The sequence below is a fragment of the Esox lucius genome, chromosome 7, assembly GCF_011004845.1.
Source record: "Esox lucius isolate fEsoLuc1 chromosome 7, fEsoLuc1.pri, whole genome shotgun sequence".
Lineage (NCBI taxonomy): Eukaryota > Metazoa > Chordata > Actinopteri > Esociformes > Esocidae > Esox > Esox lucius.
In genome coordinates this window covers 47,535,916-47,555,433 of record NC_047575.1, presented here as the reverse complement: position 1 = coordinate 47,555,433, position 19,518 = coordinate 47,535,916, and the positions used below count along the sequence as shown (strand labels likewise).

Sequence of the window (19,518 nt, the reverse complement as noted above, 5' to 3'; positions counted from 1 at the left end):
TCCTGATACTATCATGGATGCAGAGGTTCTCACCACTCTGCTGTCAACTGGCTGCAGGGCTGCACTACAGAAAACAATCCAATACTATCTTTGGAGGACTCTGGCCAGCGAATTAAACAGATATTGATTATGAGTGTTAGTAGTAGACTAGTGGTGGGGGAGAGAGCAGACAGTTTTGGCCAAACAAGTCGGTCCCAGCAGAGAAGACAGACAGGTAGGAGAGAGAGATACAGAGAGGATAACAAACAGAGACAGAGAGACAGACAGAGACCGACAGAGACGGGGAGACAGACCGAGACGGACGGTCCAGTGCGGTGATCGCGTGTGTCTGTGTTCCCCCAGGCTCCCGGTCGGTCAGACGATGCGAGGTCAGGGCGTGGAGTGTGGGTGTGTGTCGCGGGGCGGCTGGAAGGTGGCGGTCTGCTTGCTGGCCTCCCTCACAGGCTCTCTGCTACTGCTGGCAGTCAGCGTGATGCTTCAGATCGGTGAGTGAGCGTGTGTGTGTGTGTGTGCGTGTGAGCATGTGTGTGTGCGTGTGTGTGTAATAAGTGTAACTACAGCTCACTATGAATGAAAAGACTAATGTAGCTAACCAGTTCTCGGATTTGTGTGTTTGTGGAAGGGTTTGGGGAGCACAGCAGGGGGTTGGGGCGTTGGGGAGAGGGGTGTGGCAGGAGCACAGCTGGGGGGTTGGGGTGTTGGGGAGAGGGGCATGGCAGGAGCACAGCTGGGGGAGAAGACAAGTGGATGTTGTGGTTCCTCCAGATAGTGAGACAGATGAATGTGAGACGTGATTGGGTGTTCTGTTGTGTCAGTCAGCAAGACGGTCTGCCAGTCGTTCTGATAGGGCAAGACGGTCTGCCAGTCGTTCTGATAGGGCAAGACGGTCTGCCAGTCGTTCTGATAGGGCAAGACGGTCTGCCAGTCGTTCTGATAGGGCAAGACGGTCTGCCAGTCGTTCTGATAGGGCAAGACGGTCTGCCAGTCGTTCTGATAGGGCAAGATGGTCTGCCAGTCGTTCTGATAGGGCAAGACGGTCTGCCAGTCGTTCTGATAGGGCAAGACGGTCTGCCAGTCGTTCTGATAGGGCAAGACAGCCTGCCAGTCATTCTGAACAGAGATGTTGGGAGTGAGTGGGTATTGACTACTGTCCATAACATGTTTACTAACTTCAGATGTTGATTGTACTGATGTGACCACATTATGTTATGGTTTGCTGAACTTATTAAGACATGTTTTTTTTGTTGATAATGGTCTTTATTTTCTGATTTCAGGAGATGTGAACAAAGTCAGCAGACGTGCCAGTGAGTGTTTTTTGAGTCTCTTCTGAAAAGCACCATAACTTCTATTTTGCCTGTCTAGAGTTTAGTTAGATGTCCCCGAAACAGACAACAAAATAAACACGTTCCATGGTAAAACTCTAAAACACTTTAGAAAAAAACGTTTTAAAGGCTAACCAACTTCACGGTTAATTTATTTAGGGCTTCTCAATGACCCAGGCATTCTTAAAAAAGGAAGAAGCCTTTGAATCACCTTATTTAAGTGTGACAGTTAAAAGGTTCATCTTGTCAATCTGTGAGGCAGTGAACTGAGAAAACAACATCAGGGTCTTTCATTTGCCTCATCTTAAAATAATAACAATAATAACAATATTAAATATTAATATAAAATAACTACAGTGATAACAAGTGGAGAATAGCATAGTGTTATATAATTATTGACACTATCATCAGGTTATTCTCTAGTCTGTGATCAAATGTAGAGTCATTCTTTTAAACCAGTGTTTCCTGAAGCAGAATCAGACCCACTGAAACAGACTGAGTGAAGTGTGGAGACTCCTTTGGCCCTGTAGTAACAATAATTTGTGTAAAAGTTCTGCTACTTTATAGTTTTCCATTCTCAAAACAAAGAAAATAAAATAGTTCACACAGACAGGAATGTGTGAACCTTCCGGACAAGCTTCAGTTTAGTGTGCACTACATAGCTGCTGTGGTTACATAGTTTAAAGAGGCTTCCTGTTGCATTTTTAATCTGTGTCTCAGATTACAGGAAAATAGGAGATATAAAGTACAGTATCCACAGAGGGCCAACAATCTCCTTTCAACAAATAATTTGACCAAAGTCTCTCTCTTTCCTCCTTTCTCCCCCTCCCTCCCCCTCCCTCCATCCCTCCCTCCCCCTCCCCCTCCCTCTCTCCCTCCCCCCTCCCTCCCTCCCTCCCTCCCTCCCCCCCTCCCCCTCCCTCCACCCCCCTCCCTCCATCCCTACCTCTTTTCCTCTAGCCAATAGTGCAACTATATCAACTGCAATGGAGACACCGCTTTCCCAAGGTATGTTGGGCGGCCACCAATTCTCACCACATCCACCACACCTGTCTGTCTGAAACATCCACCCCACCTGTCTGTCTGAAACATACACCCCACCAGTCTGTCTGAAACATCCACCACACCAGTCTGTCTGAAACATCCACCACACCTGTCTGTCTGAAACATCCACCCCACCTGTCTGTCTGAAACATACACCCCACCAGTCTGTCTGAAACATCCACCACACCTGTCTTTCTGAAATATCCACCACACCTGTCTGTCTGAAATATCCACCACACCAGTCTGTCTGAAACATCCACCACACCTGTCTGTCTGAAACATCCACCACACCTGTCTGTCTGAAATATCCACCACACCTGTCTGTCTGAAACATCCACCACACCAGTCTGTCTGAAACATCCACCACACCTGTCTGTCTGAAACATCCACCACATCTGTCTGTCTGAAATATCCACCACACCTGTCTGTCTGAAACATCCACCACACCAGTCTGTCTGAAACATCCACAACACTGGTTTGCCTGAAAACAATATTCAACAAATGTCCTCATTGAATGAAGAACAGTCTAACTTAACTTGGGAGAGTGGGGAAGAGAGGGGAGAGTGGGGAAGAGAGGGGAGAGTGGGGAAGAGAGGGGAGAGTGGGGAAGAGTGGGGAAGAGAGGGGAGAGTGGGGAAGAGTGGGGAAGAGAGGGGAAGAGTGGGGAAGAGAGGGGAGAGTGGGGAAGAGTGGGGAAGAGAGGGGAAGAGTGGGGAAGAGAGGGGAGAGTGCGGAAGAGTGGGGAAGAGAGGGGAGAGCAGGGAAGAGAGGGGGGAGAGAAGAGGGAGAGGATGGTAGATAAGAAGGAAAGGGAAAAAACATGACATTTACAGATTGCCCAGGACTCTTTAAAACAAGGACACCGCCCTAATGTTTCAATATATAGTTTTCATCCCTCTCTCCCTCCATCTCCCCCCTCTCTCTCTCCATCTCCCCCCTCTCTCCCTCCATCTCCCCCCTCTCTCTCTCCATCTCCCCTCTCTCTCCCTCCATCTCCCCCCTCTCTCCCTCCATCTCCCCCCTCTCTCTCTCCATCTCCCCCCTCTCTCCCTCCATCTCCCCCCTCTCTCTCTCCATCTCCCCTCTCTCTCCCTCCATCTCCCCCCTCTCTCTCTCCATCTCCCCCCTCTCTCCCTCCATCTCCCCCCTCTCTCTCTCCATCTCCCCCCTCTCTCCCTCCATCTCCCCCCTCTCTCTCTCCATCTCCCCCCTCTCTCTCTCCATCTCCCCTCTCTCTCCCTCCATCTCCCCCTCTCTCTCTCCATCTCCCCCCTCTCTCCCTCCATCTCCCCCCTCTCTCTCCATCTCCCCCCTCTCTCTCTCCATCTCCCCCCTCTCTCCCTCCATTTCCCCCCTCTCTCTCTCCACCCCCCCCTCTCCCTCCATCTCCCCTCTCTCTCCCTCCATCTCCCCCCTCTCTCCCTCCATCTCCCCCCCCTCTCTCCATCTCCCCCCTCTCTCTCTCCATCTCCCCCCTCTCTCTCCATCTCCCCCCCTCTCTCTCCACCCCCCCTCTCCCTCCATCTCCCCTCTCTCCATATCCCCCCCCCCTCTCCACCCCCCCCTCTCTCCATCTCCCCCCTCTCCCTCCATCTCCCCTCTCTCTCCCTCCATCTCCCCCCTCTCTCCCTCCATCTCCCCCCCCTCTCTCCATCTCCCCCCTCTCTCTCTCCATCTCCCCCCTCTCTCTCCATCTCCCCCCCTCTCTCTCCACCCCCCCTCTCCCTCCATCTCCCCTCTCTCCATATCCCCCCCCCCTCTCCACCCCCCCCTCTCTCCATCTCCCCTCTCTCTCTCTCCATCTCCCCCCTCTCTCCATCTCCCCCCCTCTCTCTCCATCTCCCCTCTCTCTCTCCATCTCCCCCCCCTCTCTCCATCTCCCCCCTCTCTCTCTCCATCCCCCAACTCTCTCACACCTCATTTTCTCCCTCTATCTCACTCCATTTCTCATTGTTTTTTCTCTCTTCCTCTCTCTCGACCTGAGTATGTGATGGGGTCATGTGACTCATTCATTGTGTTCCTTGGTCTAAATTGGAATGTGGAAGGGATTAGACCAGCTGATCCAAAAGGATCCCTATTTACTGTCATTATGATAGTTAAATATCCACAGGTTTATACCCACCAGTATTATGTCTCACAGACAGTGGACCTTTTATGTGCTTCTATGCACATATTTTGCCATGTTGTGTGTCTTATGCAGAGTAAAACTAGTCCCCAGTTTCTTGGATGAAGACTGGATTGGTTTAGTGGGGATTTTCTTGAAAATACAATAAAAAACCTAGATAGCAGCGTTGACAGGATAGCGTTGTCATCCCATGATTATAGTCACATTTATCATTAGTGTTGAAAGAAGCTGTGTTTCTGACTGATTCCTGGGCCAATCATTTGACCCTTGACCCTGTTGTCTTTCCTTAAACAACTAGTCTGACTTTATGTGCGTTTAACTCCTCCCACCTCTATTCTCCTCATGTCTCCTCCCCTATCCTATTCTCTCCTGTCCTGTCCTCCCCTCTCCTGTCTTCTCCTCCCCCCCTCCCTCCTCTCCCGCGCAGTGCGTCTGGTGAACGGGCGTAACCGCTGCGAGGGGCGCGTGGAGGTGCGGCACAACGGCACGTGGGGCACGGTGTGCGACGACGACTGGGACATGGTGGACGCCAACGTGGTTTGTCGCCAGCTGAGCTGCGGCGTGGCGCTGGCCTGCGGCAGCATCTCGGAGTACGGCCAGGGGTCCGGGCCCATCCTGCTGGACAACGTGGACTGCAAGGGAGGGGAGACGGACCTGGGACAGTGCGCCAGCCTGGGATGGGGCGTCCACAACTGTTACCACTACGAGGATGTGTCGGTGTCGTGCAAAGGTCAGGCTCGTTGTGACGTCACCCGTGTGTCGGTGTCGTGCAAAGGTCAGGCTCGTTGTGGTGTCACCCGTGTGTCGGTGTTGTGCAAAGGTCAGGCTCGTTGTGACGTCACCTGTGTGTTGGTGTCGTGCGAAGGTCAGGCTCGTTGTGACGTCACCCGTGTGTCGTGTCGTGCAAAGGTCAGGCTCTTGTGACGTCACCCGTGTGTCGGTGACAGACAATGTTGCTTTGAAGACGTGCCATATTTAGACATCTTGGCACCCCTGTGCCATTTTGTGTCATTTTGTGCCATTTTGTGTCATTTTGTGTCATTTTGTGGCATGTGCCTGTGCGTGCTTGTGTGGGGGTTTGCAACGTGTAAAATACAGTAGAGTTTTTAATGTTCTAATATTTGTTTTGTATAAGATCTCTTGTGAGTTCAGTGTATGACACAGTGTGAGGTTCGAGGACACTTCCCTGGTGACGGATTAGATAATAGCAATGTCCCTTCTCACTCCTGGTCTCCCTGATCATTCCTCAGATACAGCCGTGGAGGAGACACGGGGCTTCGGCGAGCCCACCACCATGTCCAGGAGGAGCTTAGGGTTAAGTAAGTGATCCATTCATGTCTTTCTTTTTAGTTTGAGTCAAATGCATCAAAACACTCCATGAACACTTCTGCCTGATTAACGGAGGCTATTTGATGTATCTTTTCTCTGAATAAATTATTAGAATTTATTAGTACTTTACATAAAGTACTTTACAGTGGTGGAGGCAAACCGACTTTAAAGACTGATTCTTCACCATTTCCCTTAAAGCAGTACATAATAGTACAGTAAATTTAACTACAACCCCATTTCAAAAAAGGTTGTGACGTTGCGTAAAATGCAAATAAAATTTATCATGTATCCCTATATTTAATTGAAAATAGTATGAAGACATCATATCAAAGATTTAAACTGAGACATTTTATTGTTTTTGGAAAAATACAACAACAACAAAATGTGATGCCAGCAACACCTTTCAAGAAAGTTGGTTGGATGTAGGCTACTGTAGAGTAAGAATGGTAATGTACTGTAATGTACCACAGGTAATGTACTGTAATGTACCACTGGTAATGAACTATAGTGTACCGTCAGTGATTTACTGTAGTTTGAAATAGCAAATGAAGGACACCACTACAGTAGAATCCTTAAATACAGTAAAATGCTTATATACAGTAGAATCCTTAAATAGAGTAAAATGCGTATATACAGTAGAATCCTTATATACAGTAGACTGCTTATATAACCGTGATTTCGTGTTGCCTGGACGTTTCAGGTACAAGCCCTTTTCAGGATCCGTACTGTAGAGTTAGAGGCACAAACAATAGAATCCAGCAGAGGGAGCTGAGTGGAAATAACATGGAAAATAAATTAATAATGATCTGTGTTACATGTATTTGTGTAGAGATTCTTTGAATTGCTTATAAGTAAGGGAGGGGTATATTTCTCTCTTCTAAAAGCAGTTTTCTCAGACCACAAAAACCTTAGTTGAAACAGAGGGAAAGGACAATCACAGAGGGACAGAAAACCCAATGAAAACAAATGAACACAGGTGTACAGGAATTATATTCATTTTAGGCTTATTTTTTGCCACCATTTATTGTTTAGTCACCTTATTAATTAATCTACCCTAACTACAGTCTCACTGAGATAACAGATACAGTCTCCAATTAACACAACTACAGGGGACCAGTGTTTGACTGAAGAACCCCCCCCCCTATATTCCAGGAGATGGTACGGTCCGGCTAGTCGGTGGACTGGACCACTGCCAGGGACGGGTGGAGGTCCACTACTGGGGCAGCTGGGGGACGGTGTGCGACGATGACTGGGGCATGAGGGACGCAGGGGTGGTGTGCCAGCAGGTGGGCTGTGGCCACGCCGTGTCCTTCACCACCAACGCCTACTTTGGCTACGGCACCGGTCAGATCCTGCTGGACAATGTCAACTGCAACGGCTACGAGAAGCAGCTGGGGAGATGCTACAGCCTGGGATGGGGGATACACAACTGTGGGCATCACGAGGACGCCGGGGTCATCTGTTCAGGTGGGACGCTGCCCTGTCCGACCGGCCATCAGATCAGTGCATTCCTCAAGGCCCTTGTGAACACAAACGTGTGCCGTCTCTCCCGGTAGGTTCTGGGTCCACCACCACCACGCCTCCCGTTAGAACCGACACAGTGCCCATGGAACGGGGATTCGTGTTCACTGACGGCAACGCAGGTACCGGGTCAGGCCACTTTCATTCACGCGTGTTGCAGTGCGAGTGGGGGGGGGGGGGGGGGGGGGGGTAGCAGCGGAGCAGTCCCAGGTCACCTGGCAACTTCTGCACCTCTGTCCTACGTCCAACAGAGGGTGCTGTTTCACATAGGTTCACTCAGGTTTCTCTGAATCTGAAACTTGGCAGTGTCAATACAACCTGGTTAGATAGAGCCAAGTCATTACCGACCCCGCCCCTTCTGCCCTCCAAGGATGGAAAACACATTGCTGTGTGTTGCGGGCATCTGCTAGCTTATGTATATCCTGACTCATCATTCTGATTCTAATGCTTCCGATTCATAAGCATCATACTGACTCATCATTCTGATTCTAATGCATCTGATTCATAAGCATCATACTGACTCAACATTCTGATTCTAATGCATCCGATTCATAAGCATCATACTGACTCAACATTCTGATTCTAATGCATCTGATTCATAAGCATCATACTGACTCATCATTCTGATTCTAATGCATCCGATTCATAAGCATCATACTGACTCATCATTCTGATTCTAATGCATCCGATTCATAAGCATCATACTGACTCATCATTCTGATTCTAATGCATCTGATTCATAAGCATCATACTGACTCATCATTCTGATTCTAATGCATCCAATTCATAAGCATCATACTGACTCATCATTCTGATTCTAATGCATCTAATTCATAAGCATCATACTGACTCATCATTCTGATTCTAATGCATCTAATTCATAAGCATCATACTGACTCATCATTCTGATTCTAATGCATCCAATGCATAAGCATCATACTGACTCATCATTCTGATTCTAATGCATCTGATTCATAAGCATCATACTGACTCATCATTCTGATAGTAATGCTTCTAGTCCTTATAATAACTCATCATTCTGATAGTAATGCTTCTAGTCCTTATAATAACTCATCATTCTGATTGTAATGCTTCTAGTCCTTATAATAACTCATCATTCTGATTGTAATGCTTCCACTGACTCATCATAATGATTCTAATGCTTTGACTGAACCATTATTCTGATTCCAATGCTTATAATTCTTATGCCTGATATTGATTGATCATTTTAATTCTAATGCTTCTGCAGTGGGGAGAACACATATTGGATACACTGCCGATTTTGCAGGTTTTCCCACTTACATAGCAAGTAAAAGTCTGTAATTTTTATCACAGGTACTCTTCAACTGTGAGTGACAGAATCTAAAACAGAAATCCAGAAAATCACATTGTATCATTTTTAAGTAATTAATTTGCATTTTATTGCATGACATCAGTATTTGATACATCAGAAAAGCAGAACTTAATATTTGGTACAGAAACCTTTGTTTGCAATTACAGAGATCACACGTTTCCTGTAGTTCCTGACCAGGTTTGCACACACTGCAGCAGGGCTTTTGACTGACTAGGCCACTCCAGGACCTTGAGATGCTTCTTACGGAGCCACTCCTTAGTTGCCCTGGCTGTGTGTTTCGGGTCGTTGTCATGCTGGAAGACCCAGCCACGAGCCATCTTCAATGCTCTTACTGAGGGAAGGAGGTTGTTGGCCAAGATCTCGCGATACATGGCCCCATCCATCCTCCCCTCAATACGGTGCAGTCGTCCTGTCCCCTTTGCAGAAAAGCATCCTCAAAGAATGATGTTTCCACCTCCATGCTTGACGGTTGGGATGGTGTTCTTGGGGTTGTTCTCATCCTTCTTCTTCCTCCAAACACGGCGAGTGGAGTTTAGACCAAAAAGCTCTATTTTTGTCTCATCAGACCACATGACCTTCTCCCATTCCTCCTCTGGATCATCCAGATGGTCATTGGCAAACTTCAAACAGGCCTGGACCTTGCGTGCGCTGCAGGATTTTAATCCTTGACAGCATAGTGTGTTACTTATGGTTTTGAGACTGTGGTCCCAGCTCTCTTCAGGTCATTGACCAGGTCCTGCCGTGTAGTTCTGGGCTGATCCCTCACCTTCCTCATGATCATTGATGCCCCACGAGGTGAGATCTTGCATGGAGCCCCAGACCGAGGGAGATTGACCGTCATCTTGAACTTCTTCCATTTTCTAATAATTGCGCCAACAGTTGTTGCCTTCACACCAAGCTGCTTGCCTATTGTCCTGTAGCCCATCCCAGCCTTGTACAGGCATACAATTTTATCCCTGATATCCTTTGGTCTTGGCCATGGTGGAGAGGTTGTAGTCTGTTTGATTGAGTGTGTGGACAGGTGTCTTTTATACAGGTAACGAGTTCAAACAGGTGCAGTTAATACAGGTAATGAGTGGAGAACAGGAGGGCTTCTTAAAGAAAAACTAACAGGTCTGTGAGAACCGGAATTCTTACTGGTTGGTAGATGATCAAATACTTATGTCATGCAATAAAATGCAAATTAATTATTAAAAAATCATGTGATATTTTGCTTTGTTTTAGATTCCGTCTCTCACAGTTGAAGTGTACCTATGATAAAAATTACAGACCACTACATGATTTGTAAGTAGGAAAACCTGCAAAATCATCTGTGTATCAAATACTTGTTCTCCCCACTGTATATTTCTGATAATGACTCATCATTCTAATTCTAATGCTTCTATTTCTTATGACTCTGAATTAATAATGCTTTGAGTGATCCATCATTCTGATTCTAATGTCTGATTGTAATGTTTTAAATGAATGTGTGTAAAATGAGTTGTCTGTCATTTTGTGTGTCTACGTGTTATGCATATGATGACTCATCATTCTGTTACTTTTAAGACACGTGTGGACTCAATATTTGGATTCCAATACTTTTCATTGTTTTGTGTAGACTGACTCATCATTTGGATTCTAACACGTCTAAATCTCATCTCCTTCTAGTGACTGGACAAACAGGTTCAGTCTCTGCAACAACTTCAACATCTCTGCAAACGACAACAGCGGCAATTACAACAAAAGGTAATGATGGTGTCGCCCCATGTGATATATGAAAGGGTATTATAAACACGTGATAAATTTAAAGGTATTAAACTTGTGATAAATGAGAGGGTATTATAAACTTGTGATAAACTGAAGGGTATTATAAACTCATGTTATAAATGGAAGGGTATTATACACTCATGTGATAAACTGAAAGGGTATTATAAACTTGTGATAAACTGAAGGGTATTATAAACTCATGTGATAAATGGAAGGGTATAATATACTCATGTGATAAACTGAAGGGTATTATATACCCATGTGATAAATGGAAGGGTATTATAAACTCATGTGATAAATGGAAGGGTATTATATACTCATGTGATAAATGGAAAGGTATTATAAAGTCAAGTGATAAATTAAAGGGTATTATAAACTCCAGCTATAATGAATGATAAACAATTATAGTCAGTTATTACAAATATTTTCTCATTATTCACCCATATTTTTTACATAGATGATAGTTATTATGTGTGGAACTCCATTAAGCAACGTGCCCAGAAATTCCATAAAATATGATCCAAATTAATAACAGTATAACACTAGTTTGTTGCATTAATATGTTAAGAAAGCTGATTTTCTGTGTTTGAATGGTGTGGGCCCACCCTAACTACAGAATGGTGTGGGCCTACCCTAACTACAGAATGGTGTGGGCCTACCCTAACTACAGAATGGTGTGGGCCTACCCTAACTACAGAATGGTGCGGGCCTACCCTAACTACAGAATGGTGCGGGCCTACCCTAACTACAGAATGGTGTGGGCCTACCCTAACTACAGAATGGTGTGGGCCTACCCTAACTAGAGAATAGTGTGGGCCCACCCTAACTACAGAATGGTGTGGGCCTACCCTAACTACAGAATGGTGTGGGCCCACCCTAACTACAGAATGGTGTGGGCCTACCCTAACTACAGAATGGTGTGGGCCCACCCTAACTACAGAATAGTGTGGGCCTACCCGAACTACAGAATGGTGTGGGCCCACCCTAACTACAGAATGGTGTGGGCCTATCCTAACTACAGAATGGTGTGGGCCTACCCTAACTACAGAATGGTGTGGGCCCACCCTAACTACAGAATGGTGTGGGCCTACCCTAACTACAGAATGGTGTGGGCCTACCCTGATTACAGAATGGTGTGGGCCTACCCTAACTACAGAATGGTGTGGGCCTACCCTAACTACAGAATGATGTGGGCCCACCCTAACTACAGAATGGTGTGGGTCTACCCTGACTACAGAATAGTGTGGGCCTACCCTGATTACAAAATGGTGTGGGCCTACCCTAAATACAGAATGGTGTGGGCCTACCCTGATTACAAAATGGTGTGGGCCCACCCTAACTACAGAATGGTGTGGGCCTACCCTGATTACAAAATGGTGTGGGCCCACCCTAACTAGAGAATAGTGTGGGCCTACCCTAACTACAGAATGGTGTGGGCCTACCCTGACTACAGAATGGTGTGGGCCTACCCTAACTAGAGAATAGTGTGGGCCTACCCTGATTACAAAATGGTGTGGGCCTACCCTAACTACAGAATGGTGTGGGCCTACCCTGACTACAGAATGGTGTGGGCCTACCCTAACTAGAGAATAGTGTGGACCTACCCTGATTACAAAATGGTGTGGGCCTACCCTAAATACAGAATGGTGTGGGCCTACCCTAACTACAGAATGGTGTGGGCCTACCCTGAATATAGAATGGTGTGGAATTGCTTGAACCACAAAATGCTGTGGGCCTACCATAACAATTTAAACATAATTTTTTGCAAGTTTAGAAAAAAAAATACAACCACTAAGCAATGCTACTAAAAAAAAAAGGATCAAAAGCAACAGCACTGACCGAACAGACCAATCACCTGTCCCTCTCAGTCCTCACCTCTCTCTCTGTCCTACTCAGTCCTCACCTCTCTCTATTCCACTCTGTCCTCACCTCTCTCTGTCCCACTCAGTCCTCACCTCTCTCTGTCCTACTCAGTCCTCACCTCTCTCTGTCCTACTCAGTCCTCACCTCTCTCTGTCCCACTCAGTCCTCACCTCTCTCTGTCCTACTCAGTCCTCACCTCTCTCTGTCCCACTCAGTCCTCACCTCTCTCTGTCCTACTCAGTCCTCACCTCTCTCTGTCTGTCCCACTCAGTCCTCACCTCTCTCTGTCCCACTCAGTCCTCAACTCTCTCTGTCTGTGCTCCTCAGTCATGACCTCCCTCTGTCTTGTCCTCCTGCAGAGGAGGCCTCCATCCGCGTGGTCAACGGTAACAGCAGCTGCCAGGGTCGCGTGGAAGTGTTCTACAGCAACCTCTGGGGCACGGTGTGTGACGACGACTGGGACCTGGACAACGCAGCGGTGGTGTGCCGGGAGCTGGGCTGCGGCCCCGCCATCGCAGCCAAGGCCCTGGCATACTTCGGCTATGGCTCGGGGCCCATCCTGCTGGACAACGTGGACTGTGACGGCAACGAGAGGAAGCTGGAGGACTGTTTCAACCTGGGCTGGGGCCAGCACAACTGTGGACACCATGAAGACGCTGGAGTCATGTGTGCCCGTAAGACTGATGGGGGAATGTCGCTGTGCAATGGTCTGGTCGAATCTTTGGTTCTGCTGCAGGCAGAGAGAGAACTAGTCATGTAGTCAAGTAAACACACACACACACACACGGAGAAACGCACACACGCACCACACACACACATTCACACACACAGTCACCATCCCCATCCCTCTCCCTTCTCTGTGGAGTTGGGGCCTTTCACTGTGTGAGTGTTCGTCTCCGAGGAGCAGGCGGTCAGCCGGCCAAGCCTGCATGAAATATAGAGTGGGGAAGTCAGGGGTAATCAGCCTCACTGGAAGCCTGCAGGCTAAACCTACATCCTTTAAGGCTAAATAAAACACAGAGTGAATGAAGAAAGAAGAAGGCCTTCCTTCCTGTGAGGTCTATGCATGCATCCAATCATGGTTAGCAAAGCAGACTGGGTAGAACTGAACCTCAGTGAATTTATGATGTGAAATGACAAAGGCATTCAGGGCCCCCTTATGGGATCAGTGTGATTAGTCGATCAATTCATTAACATTTCATTTAGTGTTCTAGACTGTTCTAGACTGTTCTAGACTGTTCTAGACTGTTCTGACGCGCATCGTCACTTGTCTTCATGTAGACGATCACTTTCATTGCAGATGAGTCTCATACTTTCTCTCTCCTTCACTTCCAGCCTTTCAGCTTGTTGACTTCAAGACAACCGAAATGCCCACTGTGCCAACCACTGGGCCACCAAGCCAAGGTGAATCTTTTGCCTGTTCAGGTTCAGATTCTGGGATGCACGGTATCCAAAGACCAACGTACATTCATCACGTGTGAATCAACACGTATGATCAATCATCACATGCATGATATATAATTCATTGAATATTGTCATCAATCGCATTCATCACATGCAATTCATCACATATTATCATCCATCACATTCACCACGTGTAATTGGTCATGTATTTTCATCCATCACATTCACCACGTGTAATTCGTCATGTATTTTCATCCATCACATTCACCATGTGTAAGTGGTCATGTATTTTCATCCATCACATTCACCACGTGTAATTGGTCATGTATTTTCATGCATCACATTCATCACGTGTAATTGGTCATGTATTTTCATCCATCACATTCACCACCTGTAATTGGTCATGTATTTTCATGCATCACATTCACCACCTGTAATTGGTCATGTATTTTCATCCATCACATTCACCACGTGAAATTCGTCATGTATTTTCATCCATCACATTCACCACGTGTAATTGGTCATGTATTTTCATCCATCACATTCACCACCTGTAATTGGTCATGTATTTTCATGCATCACATTCACCACCTGTAATTGGTCATGTATTTTCATCCATCACATTCACCATGTGTAATTGGTCATGTATTTTCATCCATCACATTCACCATGTGTAAGTGGTCATGTATTTTCATCCATCACATTCACCACCTGTAATTGGTCATGTATTTTCATCCATCACATTCACCACCTGTAATTGGTCATGTATTTTCATGCATCACATTCACCACCTGTAATTGGTCATGTATTTTCATCCATCACATTCACCACGTGTAATTCGTCATGTATTTTCATCCATCACATTCACCACGTGTAATTCATCATGTATTTTCATCCATCACATTCACCATGTGTAAGTGGTCATGTATTTTCATCCATCACATTCACCACGTGTAATTGGTCATGTATTTTCATGCATCACATTCATCACGTGTAATTGGTCATGTATTTTCATCCATCACATTCACCACCTGTAATTGGTCATGTATTTTCATGCATCACATTCACCACCTGTAATTGGTCATGTATTTTCATCCATCACATTCACCACGTGAAATTCGTCATGTATTTTCATCCATCACATTCACCATGTGTAAGTGGTCATGTATTTTCATCCATCACATTCACCACGTGTAATTGGTCATGTATTTTCATCCATCACATTCACCACCTGTAATTGGTCATGTATTTTCATGCATCACATTCACCACCTGTAATTGGTCATGTATTTTCATCCATCACATTCACCATGTGTAATTGGTCATGTATTTTCATGCATCACATTCACCACGTGTAATTGTTCATGTATTTTCATCCATCACATTCACCACCTGTAATTGGTCATGTATTTTCATGCATCACATTCACCACCTGTAATTGGTCATGTATTTTCATCCATCACATTCACCACGTGTAATTGGTCATGTATTTTCATCCATCACATTCACCACGTGTAATTGGTCATGTATTTTCATCCATCACATTCACCACGTGTAATTCGTCATGTATTTTCATCCATCACATTCACCACGTGTAATTGGTCATGTATTAATCACGTCTCCCAATCATCCTTGTATGTGGCAGCCGTCTCCAGTGTTGAAATCAATTGTCTCCAGCGTGACAGGTCCTCTCCCCTCTCTGTCCTCCGGCAGGCACTGTGAGGTTGATGGGGGGCCAGCATCACTGTGAGGGCCGGGTGGAGATATTCTCTGGGGCAAGGTGGGGCACGGTGTGCGACGACGCCTGGGACATGCCCGACGCCAAGGTGGTGTGTCACCAGCTGGGCTGTGGGCAGGCCGTGGCGGCCCGCGCGGAGGCCTTCTTTGGGCCTGGCAGCGGTGCCATCCTCCTGGACAATCTGAAGTGCCATGGCTCTGAGAGCTCCCTCCACCTGTGCTCCCACATTCCCTGGGACGTGCACAACTGTGACCACTCGGAGGACGCCGGCGTCACCTGCTCGCTGTCGTGAGTCCAGCAGTGATTCACCACCAGGGAGCCACCAGAATGTCTGTATCCACCGCTGCCGGCACACAGGACAGGGCCCCGCATGGTGGGCGTGGCCCCGGGACATGTAAACGTTATGTAAATAAGCCCTCCCCCCAGTGTCCAATGGAAGGCTGCGACCACTATGACAACAAACGAAGAAAACCAACAATATAGGAATAAATAATAAAAAGTATACATTCTTATTAAGCACTTTATAAATAAATATATATGACATAAAAAATACGCTGTATAATTTTTTTTATATATATATATACTGTATATATTTGATGAACAGTGGAGACCAAAGCTTTTCACCGACGCAGTGTCTCTCTCTGTCATCCGTTATTTTTTTGTTGAGATGCTAGAAATCAGTAGCTTACAGAACGTTTGCAGCTGACGGATCCAAGGGTTAGGTGGAGTACGTTTATACAGCATTTACTGACTAAAAGAAACAGGTCCTCCCATTTACTGACTAGAAGAAACAGGTCCTCCCATTTACTGACCAGAAGAAACAGGTCCTCCCATTTACAGTATCCCACAAAAGTGAGTACACCCCTCACATTTTTGTAAATATTTGATTATATTTTTTCATGTGACAACACTGAAGAAATGACATTTTGCTACAATGTAAAGTAGTGAGTACACAGCTTGTATAACAATGTAAATTTGCTGTCCCCTCAAAATAACTCAACACACAGCCATTAATGCCTAAACCACTGGCAACAAAGGTGAGTACACCCCTAAGTGAAAATGTCCAAATTGGGACACACTTGTCTCTGTAGTCCTCACCTGGTTGCCGCCACACACGCTTGACACCATCTGAATAAAATAAGTTTATCTTGGTCTCAGATCACAGGACATGGTTCCAGTAATCCATGTCCTTAGTCTGTTTGTCTTCAGCAAACTGTTTACAGGCTTTAATGTGCATTATCTTTAGAAGAGGCTTCCTTCTGGGACGACAGCCATGCAGACCAATTTGATGCAGTGTGCGGCGTATGGTCAGAGCACTAATAGGCTGACCCCCCACCCCTTCAACCTCTGCAGAAATGCTGGTAGCATTCATATGTCTATTTCCCAAAGACAACCTCTGGATATGGCGCTGAGCATGTGCACTCAACTTCTTAGGTCAACCATGGCAAGGCCTGTTCTGAGTGGAACCTGTCCTGTTAAACCGCTGTATGGTCGTGGCCACCGTGCTGCAGCTCAGTTTCAGGGTTTCGGCAATCTTCTTATAGACTATCTTTATGTAGAGCAACAATTATTTTTTCAGATCCTCAGAGAGTTCTTTGCCATGAGGTGCCATGTTGAACTTCCAGTGACCAGTATGAGGGAGTGTGAGAGCGATGACACCAAATTTAACACACCTGCTCCCCATTCACACCTGAGACCTTGTAACACTAACGAGTCACATGACACCGGGGAGGGAAAATGGCTAATTGGACCCTATTTGGAAATGTTCACTTAGTAGTGTACTCTAGAGGTTTAGACATTGATGGTTGTGTGTTGAGTTATTTTGAGGGGACAGGAAATGTACACTGTTATACAAGCTGTACACTCACTACTTTACATTGTAGCAAAGTGTCATTTCTTCAGTGTTGACTCATGAAAAGATATACTCAAATATTTACAAAAATCTATGTGGTCAGGTTTATTTGTTAGAATATACAGGCATAAACATAGACAGTACATTTCCTTTCATTTGATTGTTTCTTATCAGAAGTGGGTGTGTTTCTGTGGTCAGAACACGGTGACTTCCAAAGCCCCAGCAATTCTCATTTCACATCTTTTCTTATTTCTTTTTTGACACCTTTAATGTGTAAACCAACAGTCTTGATGAGATCATGTTTTTTTTTATCCTCTCCCATAGACCGCAATTACTCATTATCTTCTGTCTGCTTGTGTTTTTTGATGTCTCATTTTGGAAAGGGCCCTCTAGTCTTCGCTGTCTCTCTCAATCCCCATTTATACCTGGTTTCAAAATGCGTTCTTCGCCCTGATCTGGGCCTGATCTTAATCTGATCGCGTCCATTCAGACCTGTGAGAACTTGCTCAATCAGATTGCAATGTGTCTTTCAGTTGTCTCCATCGGCCTGAAACATGTGGGCCAAATCAAAGAGTGAACAACATCCGCACTAAGGACACATTAACACCAGGCATAAACAGGGCTACAGACAGTGCTATTTCCAGAGGAGTATAGTAAACGTTTCAGTCTTTAGCCACAGCCCTACTGTGAATATAGCTTTTGTTGTCTGCTCATGTATATTCATGTTTTATTTTGGACGTGTAGGGATGTTGTGACCCACTGCGAGGTCTACCTTTCATTCCATTTCAATGTGTATCTGTATCTATATGAGTGAATCTGGTGGATGAAACCTGGATGTTTTTAAGCAACAACAAAATCACAAATGAACTGTTTGTGAATGTGTGTTTGTACAGTACATGGTGGAATGTACACTGGGTGATAAACTATTTGTCACTGCAATGATTAAATCTGAACCTGAAAAATAATGATTTTGTGATTGGGAAATGCTGATACATCAATAACAATGCTATAAATGGGGTTGAGGGCCCAAGAATCATTTAACATTCATCTGAAACAATAGTTTGTTACTGTCCACTCGTCGAACAGAAATCCTCAGGTTAAAGAAATGCCTCAACTTCACGGGGCCAAGACATGTACCTGAATTAACTGAGGTTTTGAGCTCACCGGGTTATTCTGGATTCTGTACGGCATGGTGCAAAATGTTATGGACCCCCCCCCCCCCCCCCCAAAGAATAACCCAAATAGGTCAGAATAGATCAGTGGAGCCTCTAAAGATTTTCCTCACATCCCTCATTTGCGGACCTGTGAGGGGAGGGTCGTCTTCATTCACAACTGAACCGAAGTAAGAAAATTAGGAGTTGATTTTGAGACAACACATTTACCTAGAGATAATTGTGTCCATTGTCCCTCTGATGCTACTTCAGCATGATGCATTGTCGGTGGATTATTTTTATTTTTTTTACATATAAAATGTTTCATTTTCTGTCATTGTCATTGTCATTACAATAATCATCAGTGCATTTGGTGTGTAAAGGTTCACCCTGTTAGGTAGTTCGATGCCAAGGCAAGGATCTGCCTGTCTCGCTCTGAGTCACTGCTCCTTCTCTGAGAGCTAAACTGCTAGAGATTGACAGTCTGTTTGGATTACCAGATAACAAACCCTGCTGCCATTTGGTGATCTCCAATGATACCAGAACAAAGTAAATCAACCATCCACCAATCAGTTGGTGCAGGCTGACTCACTAGAGCTGCTTTCTGAAGATTGCTAATGGATTTGTTCGCTAGACAACAGGCACACTCTGATGCTTCGCATTGAGGCTAGTAGATAATTACATCACATTGTATTAGAATCAGACAGCAGTTTTTTTTGGCAAAATGGCTAAAGGATGAAAGCTACGGTTCCACATTAAAGGCCCTAAGCTACATTAAATGTGACAGCATTTGCATAACAACAACATCAGCAAATATAGGAAACTGTTCATCTATATATTAATGCTTGCCAATGTTCACTTATAGGGCGCGGTTAAAGCTTGTGAATAATAGATGCAGACTACATTTCCCACCGCACCGTGCGAAGAGTTTAGCGCAGAGTAAAAGCGGCTGATTCCAATGGTCGAATACTATTCGTTGGACCAGTATCATGCACTGACTGGGCTCCCAATAAGGATTGTTACATCACTACGCATTGACACGCCTTTTCGGGCGGTGACGCAATCCAGGG

General features: G+C 45.6%; 1 protein-coding gene across 1 annotated transcript; it reads left to right on the top strand.

Annotated features, from left to right (window-relative positions):
• Positions 1-428: 428 nt before the first annotated feature.
• On the top strand, positions 429-15,915 carry LOC105027781 (scavenger receptor cysteine-rich domain-containing group B protein). The gene is made up of 11 exons (XM_034293463.1): positions 429-485; positions 1,275-1,304; positions 2,283-2,330; positions 4,919-5,221; positions 5,742-5,810; positions 6,973-7,287; positions 7,377-7,463; positions 10,343-10,420; positions 12,664-12,978; positions 13,640-13,708; positions 15,421-15,915. The coding sequence occupies exons 1-11, from the start codon at positions 473-475 to the stop codon at positions 15,735-15,737; spliced, it is 1,644 nt and encodes a 547-aa protein (XP_034149354.1). The 5' UTR covers positions 429-472; the 3' UTR covers positions 15,738-15,915.
• Positions 15,916-19,518: the final 3,603 nt, after the last annotated feature.

Excerpts from the sequence above, each read along its gene's own strand:
- LOC105027781 (XM_034293463.1), top strand. Across the intron at positions 2,331-4,918 it reads GGAGACACCGCTTTCCCAAG|TGCGTCTGGTGAACGGGCGT; the intron begins GTATGTTGGGCG and ends TCTCCCGCGCAG. Across the intron at positions 7,288-7,376 it reads CGCCGGGGTCATCTGTTCAG|GTTCTGGGTCCACCACCACC; the intron begins GTGGGACGCTGC and ends CTCTCCCGGTAG.